Source organism: Schistocerca piceifrons, chromosome 4 (genome assembly GCF_021461385.2).
Source record: "Schistocerca piceifrons isolate TAMUIC-IGC-003096 chromosome 4, iqSchPice1.1, whole genome shotgun sequence".
In the NCBI taxonomy this organism is placed as follows: domain Eukaryota; kingdom Metazoa; phylum Arthropoda; class Insecta; order Orthoptera; family Acrididae; genus Schistocerca; species Schistocerca piceifrons.
The window spans coordinates 220899616-220918278 of record NC_060141.1 but is presented as its reverse complement, the minus strand read 5'-3'; the positions used below and the strand labels follow the sequence as shown (position 1 = coordinate 220918278).

Here is an 18663-nt window from a genome sequence, read left to right as displayed (position 1 = left end):
TTTTAGTATCTCCAGGGTTCTTCCATGTATACAACCTTCTTTCATGATTCTTAAACCAAGTGTTAGTTATGATTATGTTGTGCTCTGTGCAAAATTCTACAAGGCGGCTTCCTCTTTCATTTCCGTCCCCCAATCCATATTCACCTACTATGTTTCCTTCTCTCCCTTTTCCTACACTCGAATTCCAGTCACCCATGACTATTAAATTTTCGTCTCCCTTCACAATCTGAATAATTTCTTGTATTTCATCATACATTTCTTCAATTTCTTCGTCATCTGCAGAGCTAGTTGGCATATAAACTTGTACTACTGTAGTAGGTGTGGGCTTCGTATCTATCTTGGCCACAATAATGCGTTCACTATGCTGTTTGTAGTAGCTTACCCGCATTCCTATTTTCCTATTCATTATTAAACCTACTCCTGCATTACCCCTATTTGATTTTGTGTTTATAACCCTGTAGTCACCTGACCAGAAGTCTTGTTCCTCCTGCCACCGAACTTCACTAATTCCCACTATATCTAACTTCAACCTATCCATTTCCCTTTTTAAATTTTCTAACCTACCTGCCCAATTAAGGGATCTGACATTCCACGCTCCGATCCGTAGAACGCCAGTTTTCTTTCTCCTGATAACGACATCCTCTTGAGTAGTCCCCGCCCGGAGATCCGAATGGGGGACTATTTTACCTCCGGAATATTTTACCCAAGAGGACGCCATCATCATGTAATCATACAGTAAAGCTGCATGCCCTCGGGAAAAATTACGGCTGTAGTTTCCCCTTGCTTTCAGCCGTTCGCAGTACCGGCACGGCAAGGCCGTTTTGGTTATTGTTGCAAGGCCAGATCAGTCAATCATCCATACTGTTGCCCTTGCAACTACTGAAAAGGCTGCTGCCCCTCTTCAGGAACCACACGTTTGTCTGGCCTCTCAACAGACACCCCTCCGTTGTGGTTGCACCTACGGTACGGCTATCTGTATCGCTGAGGCACGCAAGCCTCCCCACCAACGGCAAGGTCCATGGTTCATGGGGGGGGTAAACTACTGTATGTTTGTACAATTCTCCTGTATGAATGATTTCTTGAACACAAAATTGAAAACTGTGGCTTTTATTCTGTTATCTTCAACTGTCACACCAGACTGTTCAACAAGTGACTGAGTGGAAGCCTTAGACCCACTTAGCAATTTTATGTAGGACCAAAATTTTCTAGGGATGATGTTTTGCTGAGATATGACAGTGCTAGTTGTTGTAAATGTTCATAGGTCTTTTCACAGATACAAAAATCTCTCTTAACCTTTGCTTCTTGTCATTTGCTCATTCTCTTTTGAACAAAGAGTACAACAGCCTCTGCTTCTTCAACATTTTTCGAATTTCTTTGTTAAACAATGGTGGATCTTTTCTGTCCCAAATCCACTTACTACACGCATAACTCTTCGGACCACAATTTAAAATCTACTTAAAATTTGATCATGATTCCTCTACATCCATCTTGCTGGAGCTAAGTGATGTCAATCCACTGTCTAAGTGAGATGCTAATACTGCTTATCTACTCTTTCTAGCAGAAACACGCTCCTAGCCTTCTTGACTGATTTGTTAACTTTCATAACCATAGTTGCTAAATGAAATCATGATTGCTAATCCCCGTTTGTATATTGACATTATCAGTGGTGCTGCCTACGTGTAGCTACAATGTCTAAGATATTTCCATTGCGTGTGAGCTGCCAAACTAGCTGCTCAAGACAGTTTTCAGTAAATGTATTCGAAAGTACTTTGCATTACTGTGTGTCTATACCCCCTGCAATGAGCCAGTACACGTCCCAGCCTATGTTCAGTAGGTTAAAGTCACCTCCAGCTAGTACTGCATGATCTGAATGTTTATGTGCTACTGACTGCAGACTTTCCGTGAATTAGAACTGCCACAGCGGGACCAGGCAGCCTGTGAAAACATCCAACAATTAACTGCTTCACCTAGACCTGTTACAGGCAACCAGATAACTTCACTGCTGCACTCAATTTCAACCTCAGTAGAGAGAATATTTTTGTCAATTGCAATGAACACTCTCCCTTCTGTGGCCTTTAATCTCTCTTTCTGATATATATTCATAGCTTTCCACTTTGGGTTTCAGCGAGCTCTCAGACCCAAGAATAACTTTCCTAGAGGGTCGTAAATTCAGGAGCTCTATACAAATACTTCGACAATTTACTGATAAAATCATGGCAGTCAAGGTTTCTGTACTCTGAACACAATCTGACTCTTTGGTGCATATCATTTGGCAAGTGTTCAGAAGAGTATCTCAAATTACTGTTTAAACTAAAAACATCTGCACTAACGGAGTATTCTGCTACCTGAGTAGCTGCTTCCTTTGTGTATTTCACCTCTGACCTGTCCGTCCGATGTAAGATTGGCTACATATGCAAGGGATCTCATAGACTCCTTGTATTCTGAGACCTGCTGTGTATCTAACTGGTCCCAGTAATTGACAGATTTTTGTCAGAGGCCTGAAAATCGATTTGACCTTGGGTCTTTTCAACAGATGGTTGATCTTGCCTAACACAGAGCCGCAGAACAGCAAGAGAGCAAGTTTCTTTCTGTGCTCCTCATTGGTGGTCTTATCGTGATTCTAGTTTGAAACCAAACAATGGAAAATCCAGGATGGAATGTTACCAATTCGTTTCTTTGGTGAACATTATAGCCATTGTTCCTGAAGACCTTATGTAGGTGGCTCAGCTCCTAGGGCAGGTTATCATTGTCTGATATCATTCTTGCACAACGCACCACTGTTTGTAAAACAGTGCGCCTCTTTGCTGGGTGATGAAAGCTGATGGCATACAAGTGCAGATCAGTGTGGGTGGGTTTTCTGTAGACATTGTGGCAATGGCATCCGTATCATTTGTGGCAGATGATGGCATTGAGGAAGGGCAGTGTTTGTCTTTTTGTATCTCCATATTTTGATATGTTGGTGACCCATTCATCATTTGGCCCCATGGACATGAGAAACTTGATGAATTTTTGGTACACCTCCATGGCATTAACAGCAACATGCAGTTTACCATGGAGGAAGAAAAAGACAATGCATTACCCTTCTGTGACATCCTTATCCACCGCAAACGAAATGGATGCCTTGGCCACAGCTTCTATAGAAAACACACCCACTCCGATCTGCACTTGTTTATCATCAGCCATCATCACCCAGCACAGAGATGTAATGTTTTACAAACAGTGCTGCAGCGTGCAAGAGTGATATCAGACAGTGATAACCTGCCCCATGAGCTGAGCCACACATGTACGGTCTTCAGGAACAATGGCTTTAATGTTCATTAAATAAACAAATTGGTTTCAAACAAGAATCACAGTAAGACCAGTGATGAGGAACACGAGGAGAAACTTGTTTTCTTGCCATTCTGTGGCTCCGTGTTGGGCAAGATAAACCATCTGTTGAAAAGATCCAAGATAAAATTTATCTTTAAGCCTCTGACAAGAATCCATCAGTTACTGAGCACAGTTGAAGATGCAGTAGGTCTCGGAACACCTGGGGTCTACAAGATCCTTTGCATATGTGGACAGTCGTATGTCAGACAGACAGTACGCACATTGAAACAACACAAGAAAGAGCATGAGAGGTTTTATTACCTACACCACACCAAGAAATTTGCTTTAGAAAACAGACACCGGAAATAATTTGACGAAGCATCCATCATGGTTCACTCTAATGGCTTCTTGGATTGTATAGTTAAAGCAGCCATTGAAATAAAAATCACTGACAGCACCCTAAATAGAGGCAGTGGCCTGCACCTCAGCACGGCATGGCATCAAACGATTGCTTGATTGAAGCAGGCACATCAATTGCTGAGTCAACATATACCCATATATGTCAGTACTGCGAGCTCCAATGACGTCACAGCCGGCAGATAGTGTGTAACGTTTGTACCGCAGCCCTCTGGCAGTCACTCCTCTTGACAGTGGCGAAGGAGTGCTTGGCCCAAAGCTCATGCAATTTTAATTAATTAAGGCGTCTGGAAACCCATGAACTTTTTACTTGATGTTATTGCTGTGAGACTCTGCATTCTTAATCTGTAAGCTTTTGTAGGTAGTGCTCGTCAGCTGGTGTGTTGACTGCACCTGGCACTATGAGGCAGATCTTCAGTGTTTTGTGTCTCTCAGTAGTGGTTGAATTTTTTAATGATGTCGCTGTGGTATATGCCAATTTGACAGTGAACTTTGCATGTTGACAACACTTCTTGCATGTGAAATGACCATTTGAGGCATGTTGACAGACTGAACAGTGCACACAAGTGACTGTGTCCCATTCTCCTGACTACAGTGAGAATGTAGCTTTACTTTTACCTCCTTTACACAAAGGACTGTATGTAGTAAATTTCTGTATCAATAGATTATTGAGACATATGTTTCAAGGGAATAGGGGAAGAAGAAACTGCGCAAGTCGTGACAGTGGTGCATACATTTTTATGAGCAGTTCATACAGAAAGCTATGTGGTGAACACACCTTTGGTTGGTAAACAATACATGTTTCCCTGCCTTTGATGTTGTAGGGTTTACCTGTGTTGAGGTTGGAGTAAGGGTAGTCAGTTGCGGTATGGAGCAGGTTTTACAGTTGGAACAGTTTCAGTGGTCTGTAGAGATAAATGTCTGGGAATGTCATATGGTTTCAAAGGATGTTGTGGAGGTTAATGTACTGTCATAGTTGGTAGTGTGGAAAGATAGTGGGCAGAGGTGATCTCATCTCAGAGCTGGGCTTGAGAAAGTCATAGTCTCGGAAGAGTAATAATTTGAGGAATTCACAGATTGCGTAGTACTGGAGGAAATGAGGGGTTCTGAGTTTTTTAGAAGTGGGAACTGTGTTTGTGAGATGGTGCGAGGAGAATATTGTCTTGGAAATTTGTTTTTGGACACAACTCTGTGATAGTTGTGGGAGATGATGTTGGTGTAGGTATTGAGAAATTCAGTGTTGTGCCAGATACGTGGGCAACAGAAGTTTAGGCAGTGTGGAGGGAGAATTTGTTGTTGTAGGAGTGATAGTTGTAAAACTGGGGATGTCATCAGATATTGGTCGATGTTATTATGGGCTGAAGTTCAGTTGTGATCGCCATTGAAATGGACGTTACTGTCAAAAAAAGGTTGCTTTTGATTTGAAAAAGAACTAGGTGAATTTGAGTTGTGAAAAAGAGTTAAGTTGTTACAGTGGAGGCACTTCTTCAGCGTAAGTCCAGACCACAAGATGTCTTTTTTATAGGTCTATACTGAGCCAAGGGGCCTACTTTCTTTATGCTGAGGAATTCCTGTTCCATATGGCCCAAGAAAGAGTTAACATAGTATGGGCCATCCATGTTTCCTTAATTGTCCTCTTGATTTATTTGTAGGTTTGGCTGTTAACATACCCTTTTTTTCTAACATTCCCGATCCATCCCTCCTTCCTCCATGAGTAAGCTAGGAATAGTTCCCCTTACTTTTAAGTGTTTTTGGAATTTCTCTTCCTGGAGGTAAGAAACTAGCCACCCATTCTTGGCCAAAGGATCTGCCACTTGTGTTGTGTTCCAAAGACTCTGATTGAAACTTGGTACAGTCATTCACCCTATAACTAGTGATATGAAACTATTGATCCTTGCATAATTTTGTGAAGTGTTGCTTGCAGTAGGAGGCAAAGAATATTTTAAGCACCCTAGTTGGTGTTATTTTATTATTTGGCCCCACTCACTAGTAAAAAATTACCATTTTGACAAATTTTACATCCAAAATAACTCATACAATGCAGTTACCATTTGTGTTCTCATTCTGTTTGCTAGATATTTTAAGCCAATGTTATTTGTTTTGAGCCAACTTTGTGTCAGTGATGCAGGTTCTGTTTGTGTTACCAAATGGCCAGAAAATCTCGGACTTGCATTACATTGAACTTATTTTTGGTTATCCAGGGGGAAGAAAAAATCCTGTCAATTGTCATACATTCTGAGGAAGGATTTAAATGCTGGTAATTCAGCCACATGAAAACCAGCAGCAGACAATTTAACTGAGACTTGTTTCCCCCTAATTGCTGGTTGTTTTCAAATGGCAGAGCCACTGTGCCCCCAGAATCTATGGGTTGTTGTATAGATCTTCTTATTCTTCACTATTGTTGTCAGTATCAGGACCATCCACTGCAGCATTAATCACTTGGAGATAAGGTAGGCTTTTATCATTCTGCGCACCTTTCCTTGCTGTATTGTCCATATTGTTTAGGGTGTAAAAGTCATTCTTGCACAGATAATGTGCTACCAGGTCTAGGAAGAAGCTTTCGCAACATGTGATAGGGGTGTCCACTGTTTAGAGTACTCAAGCATATCATTTATAGATTTAAAATACTTTGAATTTTAATAATAAAGTGCGTATCAATGATGATTGGAGCTACATTCAGTTTTTGAGTAGAAATAGTATTGTTGTGGATGAATGTGTGATGTGACCAAGTGTGTAATTTAAATGAATTTTTCATGCATAATGTACCATTGTTCCAAATTTAAATTGTGATGATAAATGGGTTAGATTGATAAATGCACCTGAAAGACAATACTATATAAAGGAAAAAGGAAGTAAATGTAGATTACATTCTCTCAGAATTGTTGAGATTCTTAGCAGAGCTAGCCTTGACAAACCTATTCCACCTAGTGTTCAAGATACAATGCAGTAGAAATATCCTTGGAGCTCTAGAAGAATATAACAATTCCAATTCCTAAACAGGTAAGGTTGACAGATGTGAATAATGCAGCACTATCCATTTAAAAAGTCGTTCTTGCAAAGTATTAACACAAATTATACACAGGAGAATGGAAAACTTAGTAGAGGCAGACCTCGTGGAAGATCAGTTTGGTTTGTAGATAAAAGTAGAAACACGTGAAGCAGTACTGACCCCTAGGACTTATCTTAGAAGATAGCTTAAAGAAAAGGAAAACTGCATCATTGCATTTGTAGATTCAGAGAAGCTTTCGATAATTTTTAGTGGAATACACTCATTGAAATTCTGAAGACAGCAGGAATAAAATACAGGAATTGAAACATTGTTTACAACTAGAACAGAAACAAGACGGGAGTTGTGAGTCGAAGGATGTGAAAGGAAAGCAGTAGTTGAGAAGGAAGTGAGACAAGCTTGTAGCCTCTCCCTAATGTAACTAATTCTGTACATTGAGCAGACAGTAAAGGAAAACAATGAAAAATTTGGAGGAGGAGTTTAAGTTCAGAGAGATGAACTTTTGTCATTTGCCAGTGACATTGAAATTCTCTGAGAGAGAGCAAAAGACGTGGAAGAGCAGTTCAACAGAATTGATAGCATCTTGAAAAGAGGTTATAAAATGAACGTCAACAAAAATGAAACAAGAATAATGGAATTTAGCTGAGTTAAATTAGGTATTGTGATATTTGGAGTTAAATTAGGAATTGTGATATTTGGGCATCAAGATAGCTGACTGTGGCTAAAGTGGAGAGGATGTAAAGTGAAGCCTTGCAATAATAATAAGTGTTTCTGGAAAAGGAGAAATTTGTTAACATGTAAATTTAAGTGTTATAAAGTCTTCCTTGAGGTTGTTTGGACTGTGGCCTTATATGGATTTGGAGTTGAAGCGTAGACAGTAAAAAGTTCAGCCAAGAAGAGAATAGAAGCTTTTTAAATGTTTGTTACAGAAGAATGTTGAATATTATATGGGTAGATCACATAACTAATGAGGAGAAACTGATTGGAATTGGGGAGGAAAGAAATTTGTGGCACAAGAACAGATTTGTTGATAGGACACATTCTGAGTCATCAAGGAATCATCAGTTTAGTTTTGGGTGGGAGTATGGAGGATAAAAATTGTGGAGAGAGACCAAGAGATAAATAAGCAGGTTTAAGAGGATGTAGGAGGCAGTAGTTATACAGACATGAAGACACTTCCACAGGTTAGACTAGCTGTATCAAACCAGTCTTCAGACTGACAATGACAGCAACACTGAAATTTAAGTGATAGAAAGTTTGAAAGCTAAAATTCAGAACTGCAAATAATGGCTGTATTTTTTGTTAACTTTGAGCCAGTGGCCATATGAGAGAAACAGGTTAAACGCTCTCAGTGACTGGCTTTATATTACTTAAATACATTTCAAAAATATAAGTTGCCACAATCTTATGACTATTTCAACAAAAGGAGTGACATTGGATAAGCTTTGTCCTCAGAGAATCTTGCTGTAAGTCCCAATAAAACTATAGATATCTGCGTGTGCAGTACATAATGTATTTATATTTTAAAATAATATAATATGAAGTATTATCTTTCAACATTGGGTATGCTACCTATGTTCTTCATTCTGGACCTATATCTTCAGCTGCATCTGCATTCCTACTCTGCAAGCCACCTTACTGTATGTGATTGAGGTTAATTCTGGTATCGCACTGTGATGCTCAACTCCTCTCTTGCAGCATATGCTCTGAAGTTTGTTAAGCATCTCCGTCATGCTTTCATACTGACTAAATGATCTTGTGATCAAATGTACTGCCCATAGTTGGATATTCTCTCTCTCTCTCTCTCTCTCTCTCTCTCCTGTTAATCTAATCTGGTAAGGGTCCCAGACTGCTTAGCAGTACTCAACTATCAACTGAACAAACATTGGGTAAATCGCTTTTTTTATGGATGAATTACTTTTCTCGGGAGTCTTCCTGTGAATCTCAGCCTGGTGTCTGCTTTTCCTGCTATTTATTTTAGATCACTCTGGATGGTCACTCCTAGATGTTTTAAGGCAGTTACTGTTACTAGTGATTTGCCACCAGTAGTGTAATTGTACAGTAGCAGATTTCTTTCCCTATTTATGCACAATATGTTGCATTTATTTACATTCTTGGTCGACTGCCAGTCCCTGCACCTTCACCAATCCTCTGTTGGTCTTCTTGTAGTTCACTACATCTACATTTACATACATACTCCGCAATCCACTGTACGGTGTGTGGCGGAGGGTAACTCGTAGCACAACTAGCATCTTCTCCCCCTGTTCCCCTCCCAAACAGAACAAGGGAAAAATGACTGCCTGTATGCCTGTGTACGAGCCCTAATCTCTCAGATATCTTTGTGGTCTTTCCGCGAAATGTAAGTTGGCGGCAGTAAAATTGCACTGCAGTCAGCCTCAAATGCTGGTTTTCTAAACTTCCTCAGTAGCAATTCATGAAAAGAACGCCTCCTTTTCTCCAGAGACTTCCACCCGAGTTCCTGAAGCATTTCCGTAACACTTGCATGATGATCAAAAGTACCAGTAACAAATCTAGCAGCCCGCCTCTGAATTGCTTCTATGTCCTCCCTCAATCCGATCTGATAGGGATCCCAAACACTTGAGCAGTACTCAAGAATAGGTCGTATGAGTGTTTTATAAGCGGTCTCCTTTACAGATGAACCACATCTTGCCAAAATTCTACCAATGAACCGAAGACAACTATTCGCCTTCCCCACAACTGCCATTACATGCTTGTCCCACTTCATATCGCTCTGCAATGTTACGCCCAAACATTTAATCGACGTGACTGTGTCGAGTGCTACACTACTAATGGAGTATTCAAACATTACAGGATTCTTTTTCCTATTCATCTGCATTAATTTACATTTATCTATAATAAGAGTTAGCTGCCATTCTTTACACCAATCACAAATCCTGTCCAAGTCATCTTGTATCCTCCTACAGTCACTCACTGACGACACCTTCCTGTACACCACAGCATCATCAGCAAACAGCCGCACATTGCTATCCACCCTATCCAAAAGATCATTTATGTAGATAGAAAACAACAGCGGACCTACCACACTTCCCTGGGGCACTCCAGATGATACCCTCACCTACGATGAACACTCACCATCGAGGACAATGTACTGGGTTCTATTACCTAAGAAGTCCTCGAGCCACTCACATACTTGGGAACCAATCCCATATGCTCGTACCTTAGTTAGGAGTCTGCAGTGGGGCACCAGGTCAAACGCTTTCCGGAAGCCAAGGAATATGGCATCCATCTGATACCCTTCATCTATGGTTCGCAAGATATCATGTGAAAAAAGGGCGAGTTGCGTTTCGCAGGACCAATGCTTTCTAAAGCCGTGCTGATGCATGGACAGCAACTTCTCTGTCTCAAGGAAATTCATTATATTCGAACTGAGAATATGTTCGAGAATCCTGCAAACTACAGCCTTCTTGCCTTGCAGTCTTCTCATGCAGCTTTACTGTATGATTAAATGATGATGGCGTCCTCTTGGGTAAAATATTCCGGAGGTAAAATAGTCCCCCATTCGGATCTCCGGGCGGGGACTACTCAAGAGGGCGTTGTTATCAGGAGAAAGAAAACTGGCATTCTACGGATTGGAGCGTGGAATGTCAGATCCCTTAATTGGGCAGGTAGGTTAGAAAATTTAAAAAGGGAAATGGATAGGTTACAGTTAGATATAGTGGGAATTAGTGAAGTTCGGTGGCAGGAGGAACAAGACTTTTGGTAAGGTGATTACAGGGTTATAAATACAAAATCAAATAGGGGTAATGCAGGAGTAGGTTTAATAATGAATAAAAAAATAGGAGTGCGGGTTAGCTACTACAAAAAGCATAGTGAATGCATTATTGTGGCCAAGATAGACACAAAGCCCATGCCTACTACAGTAGTACAAGTTTATATGCCAACTAGCTCTGCAGATGATGAAGAAATTGATGAAATGTATGACGAGATAAAAGAAATTATTCAGGTAGTGAAGGGAGACGAAAATTTAATAATCATGGGTGACTGGAATTCGTCAGTAGGAAAAGGGAGAGAAGGAAACATAGTAGGTGAATGTGGATTGGGAGGAAGAAATGAAAGAGGAAGCCGCCTTGTAGAATTTTGCACAGAGCATAACTTAATCATAGCTAACACTTGGTTCAAGAATCATGAAAGAAGGTTGTATACCTGGAAGAATCCTGGAGATACTAAAAGGTATCAGATAGATTACATAATGGTAAGACAGAGATTTATGAACCAGGTTTTAAATTGTAAGACATTTCCAGGGGCAGATGTGGATTCTGACCACAATATATTGGTTATGAACTGCAGATTGAAACTGAAGAAACTGCAAAAAGGTGGGAATTTAAGGAGATGGGACCTGGATAAACTGAAAGAACCAGAGGTTGTACAGAGTTTCAGGGAAAGCATAAGGGAACAATTGACAGGAATGGGGGAAAGAAATACAGTAGAAGAAGAATGGGTAGCTCTGAGGGATGAAGTAGTGAAGGCAGCAGAGGATCAAGTAGGTAAAAAGATGAGGGCTAATAGAAATCCTTGGGTAACAGAAGAAATATTGAATTTAATTGATGAAAGGAGAAAATATAAAAATGCAGTAAATGAAGCAGGCAAAAAGGAATACAAACGTCTCAAAAATGAGATCGACAGAAAGTGCAAAATGGCTAAGCAGGGATGGCTAGAGGACAAATGTAAGGATGTAGAGGCTTGTCTCACTAGGGGTAAGGTAGATACTGCCTACAGGAAAATTAAAGAGACCTTTGGAGACAAGAGAACCACTTGTATGAATATCAAGAGCTCAGATGGCAACCCAGTTCTAAGCAAAGAAGGGAAGGCAGAAAGGTGGAAGGAGTATATAGAGGGTTTATACAAGGGCGATGTACTTGAGGACAATATTGTGGAAATGGAAGAGGATGTAGATGAAGATGAAGATGAAATGGGAGATAAGACACTGCGTGAAGAGTTTGACAGAGCACTGAAAGACCTGAGTCGAAACAAGGCCCCGGGAGTAGACAACATTCCATTAGAACTACTGATGGCCTTGGGAGAGCCAGTCATGACAAAACTCTACCATCTGGTGAGCAAGATGTATGAGACAGGCGAAATACCCACAGACTTCAAGAAGAATATAATAATTCCAATCCCAAAGAAAGCAGGTGTTGACAGATGTGAAAATTACCGAACTATCAGTTTAATAAGTCACAGCTGCAAAATACTAACGCGAATTCTTTACAGACGAATGGAAAAACTGGTAGAAGCGGACCTCGGGGAAGATCAGTTTGGATTCCGTAGAAATGTTGGAACACATGAGGCAATACTAACCTTACGACTTATCTTAGAAGAAAGATTAAGAAAAGGCAAACCTACGTTTCTAGCATTTGTAGACTTAGAGAAAGCTTTTGACAACGTTAACTGGAATACTCTCTTTCAAATTCTGAAGGTGGCAGGGGTAAAATACAGGGAGCGAAAGGCTATTTACAATTTGTACAGAAACCAGATGGCAGTTATAAGAGTCGAGGGGCATGAAATGGAAGCAGTGGTTGGGAAAGGAGTGATACAGGGTTGTAGCCTCTCCCCGATGTTATTCAATGTGTATATTGAGCAACATGAACATCAACAAAAGCAAAACGAGGATAATGGAATGTAGTCAAATTAAATCGGGTGATGCTGAGGGGATTAGATTAGGAAATGAGACACTTAAAGTAGTAAAGGAGTTTTGCTATTTAGGGAGTAAAATAACTGATGATGGCCGAAGTAGAGAGGATATAAAACGTAGACTGGCAATGGCAAGGAAAGCGTTTATGAAGAAGAAAAATTTGTTAACATCGAATATAGATTTAAGTGTCAGGAAGTTATTTCTGAAAGTATTTGTATGGAGTGTAGCCATGTATGGAAGTGAAACATGGACGATAAATAGTTTGGACAAGAAGAGAATAGAAGCTTTCGAAATGTGGTGCTACGGAAGAATGCTGAAGATAAGGTGGGTAGATCACGTAACTAATGAGGAGGTATTGAATAGGATTGGGGAGAAGAGAAGTTTGTGGCACAACTTGACTAGAAGAAGGGATCGATTGGTAGGACATGTTTTGAGGCATCAAGGGATCACAAAATTAGCTTTGGAGGGCAGCGTGGAGGGTAAAAATCGTAGAGGGAGACCAAGAGATGAATACACTAAGCAGATTCAGAAGGATGTAGGTTCAGTAGGTACTGGGAGATGAAGAAGCTTGCACAGGATAGAGTAGCATGGAGAGCTGCATCAAACCAGTCTCAGGACTGAAGACCACAACAACAACACATGGATGACTGCATCACCTGCAGATAGTCTTATGACCTACATTTCCAAGTAATGTTTTACATTTTGCTCTTTTATGTTCTACATTTCATTAAAACTATCTGGTAATCCTACCTTCATTAGATGTTCAAGTCAATGTGACCAGAGCATCAGTGTTATTTTTACCACTGTTTTCTTCAGTCCACAAGTAATTTAATTTGGTTTCTTTTTCTTTGTTTTTCAGAAGGTGATAGATAACACAGCAACAGTTCTCTGTACAATATATAATGGCGGTGCCATTGTATAATCCGGTAAGTGCCTGTGACATGTTAACAACCTTCTCATAATGTGTGGCATCTGTAATTTTTTTTATAATTTCTTGAATTCCTAGTTATGATTAGGAGGAAGTTAATCATTAGACTTTAATGATATACCATATCTGCCTCAGCAACTGCCATCCATTGTCAGTCCATTAATTCTACAGTAGCCAGTGTCAAAAGTTAAGCTTAACTTATATTCCAAAGGAAAGTTTGCAAGTTTATCTAGTTTCATGTTAGCACATCTTCCAGGAAATTCACGAACTAGAAAGAATATACCTCTGCCACTCTGGCAGACAGTATTAGAAAGCAGATGGAGACAGTGTTTATTTTGCTTCTATATTATTAAATAAAAATGGGCTGAGGGGAAGGAAATGAAGAAGAGTCTAACCATCTGTAGAATTTTGCACAGTGCATAATTTAATAATGGTAATCGATAGATGTATTTTTTTACCCTCAAGTGTTGTTTACAAGGTTTAGTTTAAAAGTTGTAAATATCATGTATAAAAATATTTATGTTATTAATTTTTGGAACAATGGAAAATATAGGATGGAATAATGACAGTATTATGAAAAGAGGCACAACATGCAGCTGAACATAACATGCTCAGTTTCAGTGGCTGCTTTACTACACAAGTCATCTGGATCCTGCCTTCCACCTCCAGCTTTTCTGACCTGCACAGATGGGAGTTATCCTTATAACACATTCTATGCATGTGTAATTATCCTGGCCTCAACCTACAGTTACATACTGCCACACTCTCCACCCAACAGTTTCCACCCTGTCTGTCCCATCACCTCCTCCCCATTGTCATCTCCCACCCTCTTTGTTTACCACCCTCTGCCCATGAACCCGCCCATCTTTCCCTGCTCCTTTCCTTTTTTGCTCTGTTTTCCCCAACTTCCTGCCTCACAATCTCCTGATGCTGCACCTGTTGGCATTATAGTCCCTGCACATTCCACCAGGCAATTCTCCTCTCTACCCCCCCCCCCCCCCCCCCATATATAGCTATCCATTCCCCTTCCCCAGACCCTCCAGATTGCTGCTTCCATTCCACGTGACATTTGAAATCTGGCCCAAGCTGCTGGAGTTGGCAGTTATGGCTGTGTGAGGTGTACTTGCTTGTGTGATTGAATGGTGTGTGTTTCTCTGTTTCTGACATAGGCTGTGGCCGAAAGTTTGTGTGTGTCTTTAATTGTGCCTGTCTGCAGCTTAACATGTCATCTTTACAGTTAGTGGCAGTCTGTCTTTTCCTGCAATTTTAATACTATGAAAAGGATAGACTGCTACTCACCATGTAGTTGAGATGTTGAGTTGCAGACAGGCACAACAAAAAGCCTGATAAACAAGTAAGCTTACAACCAAAAGGCCTTCTTCTACAGTACACACACACACACACACACACACACACACACACACACACACACACACGGAAGCATAACTCTCACACATGTGACCATTGTCTCTGGGTGCCGAGGCCAGGTATAATGTTCTTCACTTCAGTGACTGCTCTCAGTGTGTACTATCTGGATCCTTCCCACCAACACCAGCTTTTCTGAACTGTGCTAGTGGAAACTCTCCCTGCTAAACATCTTACTTTTCTGTAACCCCTTGGCCTCAACCTTTGTTAGTCACTGTCCTACACCCACCTGTTCCCCTCCCAGCTCTCACTCTAGCATTACACAACCTTCTGTTTCACCAGTGCACCCACAGTCTCTTCACTTCTCTCTTTTTGCCCTCCCCCCCCCCCCTCCCCAACCCCACCACCCTTTGTAATCTCCTGCCTGCAACTAGCTGCCTCCCCCTGCGGGTTCGGGGGCGAGAATAGGCCCGCGGTATTCCTGCCTGTCATAAGAGGTGACTAAAAGGAGTCTCAAATGTTTCAGCCCTCATGTGATGGTTTCCTCTTGGGTTTGGCCACCATATTTCAAAATTATTCCAAAGAGCGAGCCAATTAGGGAAGGGTGCCTTACTTGGTGTATTGTGTCCATCGTGCATTGAGACCTATAGCCAGCTTATTCATCGTTGCATTGCAGTCCCGCTTGCTCGCCATCTCTTGGGCGAGGATACATTCCTGGGTGCGATTTCCGCCATGCACTCTGCAGTGTCGCTTTTTGCACTGACGATGACCATGGACCACTTGCCACCTCATATCCAGCACGGTAGCCAGTCCGTTGTGGTGGGGCCACCATGTATCCTGTTGGTTGTAGCCCCCTGACAACACAGGGATCGCTCTACTGATGATGCCTGCTTCGTTAACTCCCCACATATACCAAGGAGTAGATGCCTATCTCCCTGGGGCATCGGGACTCCCGGAAATGGCCATCCTGCCAGGTGGCCCTTGCTGTGGCTGGGTGGTGCCCATGGGGAGGGCCCTTGGTTGGCGTAGGTGGCATCAGGGTGGATGACATGCAATGAAGCATGGCACATCTTCTCTTGCTGGTGGCAAACCACCAGCAGTCTCTAAGCGTTTGAAGTCTCACATTAATGCTAACATGTATGACCCCAAATTGTTCCCCCCCCCGGCCACACCATGGGAGGAACAAAAGGCTATGAATGACAGCGAGACGTATTCACCATGGTATCTAGTCTGTACGAGAGCTGATGGGGAATCCTTTGTGTCCACGAAGCCTCAGTTCTTTGTAGAGCATTTAGAGGACAAGTTTGGAGAGGTGGAGGGCTTGTTAAAAATGCGGTCCAGGTCAGTCTTGATAAAAACAGCATCCTCTGCCCAGTCACAGGCATTACTCGCTTGTAAGAAGCTGGGGGATGTTTCTGTTACTATCATGCCTCATAAAAGCTTAAATATGGTCCAGGACATTATCTTCCACCGGGATCTTCTTTTACAGTCGGATGACGATCTGCACACAAACTTAGAGCGACAAGGTGTCCATTTCGTCCGGCGCATCCACTGGGGATAATCAGGTTGCCACCACTACCTTCATCTTGGCCTTCGAGGGTGACACATTACCTGAGAAAGTGAAGTTGATGCTCTACCGCTGTGATGTCATGCCATATATCCCTCCCCGATGCGGTGCTTCAGGTGTTGGAAGTTCGGCCATATGTCTTCCCATTGTGCTTCCAGCTTCATATATCGCGATTGTGGTTGTCCATCCCATCCTGATACTCCATGTGCCCTGCCTCCCACCTGTGTCAACTGCGGAGAGCACCATCCCCCTTGTTTGCTGGACTGTAAGATTCTACAGAAGGAAAGGAAAATAATGGAATACAAGATCCTGGACCGATTGACCTACACTGAGGCTAAACAGAAATTTGAACGGCTTCATCACGTGCGCATGACATCCTCTTATGCGGCCACTGTCGCTCCTGTTACAGCTCCATCTGTTGTACCACACAGTCAGCTCTCAGAGCCAAAGGACCACACCTGCCCTCTTGATGGTGGGGGCACTTCCTTCCCTGTTGCTTGTTGCTCCTGCACCACCTACCTCAGGAGCAGAGGAGCAGCACCCCTCCCCCACCACAACCATCGGGGACACAAGTCCTCACCTCAAAGCCAGAGAAGTGTAAGTCTTCTTTGGCTTCTCTCGCTAGGAAAGGATCCCTTTGGTCATTCCCTTCCCAGGTTCCTACCAGTGGCAAACCAGACACTCGCCAGGGGCTGAAGAAGCCCCACATAGCTGGTTGTAGGGCTTCCCGGTCCTCTTTAGCCCTGGAGACTGAATCAAAGAAACCCTCCCAGCAAGGGCAACCAAAGGAACAGTGTGAAAAATCGAAATTGAAGACCCCTAAGACCAAGGAAATTGCGGTGGCACCCACTCCACTGCTACCTACAAGCTCTGCGTCTGAGGGTGGGATGGAGATTCTGGTGTCCGCTGAGGACCTAGATCTTGCTGGTCCCTGAGACTCGATAGATTTCGCTCCTGTCGGTACTTAATCGGTGGCACAGGTTACCCAGCGGCGTAATCTGTCTCCTCGGTCCCTTCATGACTTTCTTGGCCATGGAAAATGTCATCCTCCAGTGGAACTGCAGCGGTTTTTTCCACCATCTTCCTGAGCTCTGACAACTTCTCAGCCTTCACCCTTTCCTCTGCACTGCTCTTCAGGAAACTTGGTTTCTGGTGATGCGAACCCCTGCCCTCCATGGCTATCAGGGTTATTATAAGAACCGGGCAGCTCATGAGAGGGTATCAGGTGGCGTCTGCATCTACGTCCTTCACTCTCTTTACAGCGAGTCTGTCCCTCTACAAACACCTTTAGAGGCTGTCGCTGTTCAGGTGTGGACGCCTCAGGCCGTTACTGTCTGCAGTCTCTATCTTCCACCGGATGGTGATGTCCCGCAGCATGTCCTGGCTGCACTGATAGCCCAATTGCCGCCAGCTGTTACTGGGCGACTTCAACACTCATAACCCTCTATGAGGTGGATAGTGGCAACAGGTCGAGGCAGCATCTTTGAGCAAGTATTGGCACAGCTCGATCTTTCTCTTTTTTTGCCTTGGTGGTCGCCCCCCCCCCCTCCCCCACCCCCCCGTGGCAGCTGCGTGCGCGACCCCACTGCCTCATTCGCCAATGCAAGCAGGAGTGCTGGGAAAGGTATGTCTCCTCCATTGGCCTTTGTACCTCTCCATTGCAGGTTTGGGCCAAGATTAGGCGACACTCTGGCTATCAGACCCCCATCAGTGAACCTGTGCTTTCACTGAATGGAGCAGTCTGTTCTGACTCTGACACAATTGCAAACTGCTTAGCAGAACATTTTGCTCAGAGTTCCAGTTCTGCGAATTACCCACTGGCCTTCCACTCCCTGAAACAACGGTTGGAATGTCGGAGCCTTTCCATTCACATGCACCACGCTGAATCGTACAATGCTCCATTCAGTGAGCTCCAAAGTGCCCTAGCCGCTTGCCCTGATATGGCTCCCGGGCCAGATCGCATCCACTGTCAGATGCTGAAACACCTCTCGATGGACTGCCAGCGTCGCCTCCTAGACCGTTTCAACTGTATCTGGCTTACAATTCGGCATCCCCTTCCGCATTTTGGTTGCTGGACCCCATCCTTCACAGCGGGATCCAACTCGCCACTGGAGCTTTCTGGACAAGCCCTGTCAACAGCATACTTGTGGAGGTAGGTGCCCCTCCATTGCAGTTCCGGCGCCAACAATTACTGGCTGCTTGTGCAACACACATTTGTAGCTTGTCCGGGTATCCCAATTATTGTCTCCTGTTCCCTCAGTCGGTCGTCCATCTTCCAGAATGGCGGCCCCGGTCAGGGTGCACAGTTGCGGTTCGCGTCAGAGCTCTTCTCTCTGGGCTTGAGGTTTTCCCTCTTCCACCTCTTTTCCGGGCCCCTCTGTGTATACCCCCGTGGTGTG

At 43.0% G+C, this 18663-nt stretch overlaps 1 protein-coding gene across 6 annotated transcripts in view; it reads left to right on the top strand.

The window, feature by feature from the left end:
- LOC124794719 (galectin-4-like) overlaps positions 1-18663 on the top strand; it is a 142982-nt gene that overhangs the window by 12622 nt on the left and 111697 nt on the right. For all 6 annotated transcript variants that reach the window (XR_007016600.1, XM_047258306.1, XM_047258304.1 and 3 more), the window contains exon 2: positions 13264-13330. Coding sequence is in view for 5 of the 6 variants with exons in the window: in XM_047258306.1 (XP_047114262.1) it covers positions 13307-13330 (24 nt within the window). In the remaining variant the exon portion in view is untranslated. The remainder of the gene's footprint in view (positions 1-13263; positions 13331-18663) is intronic.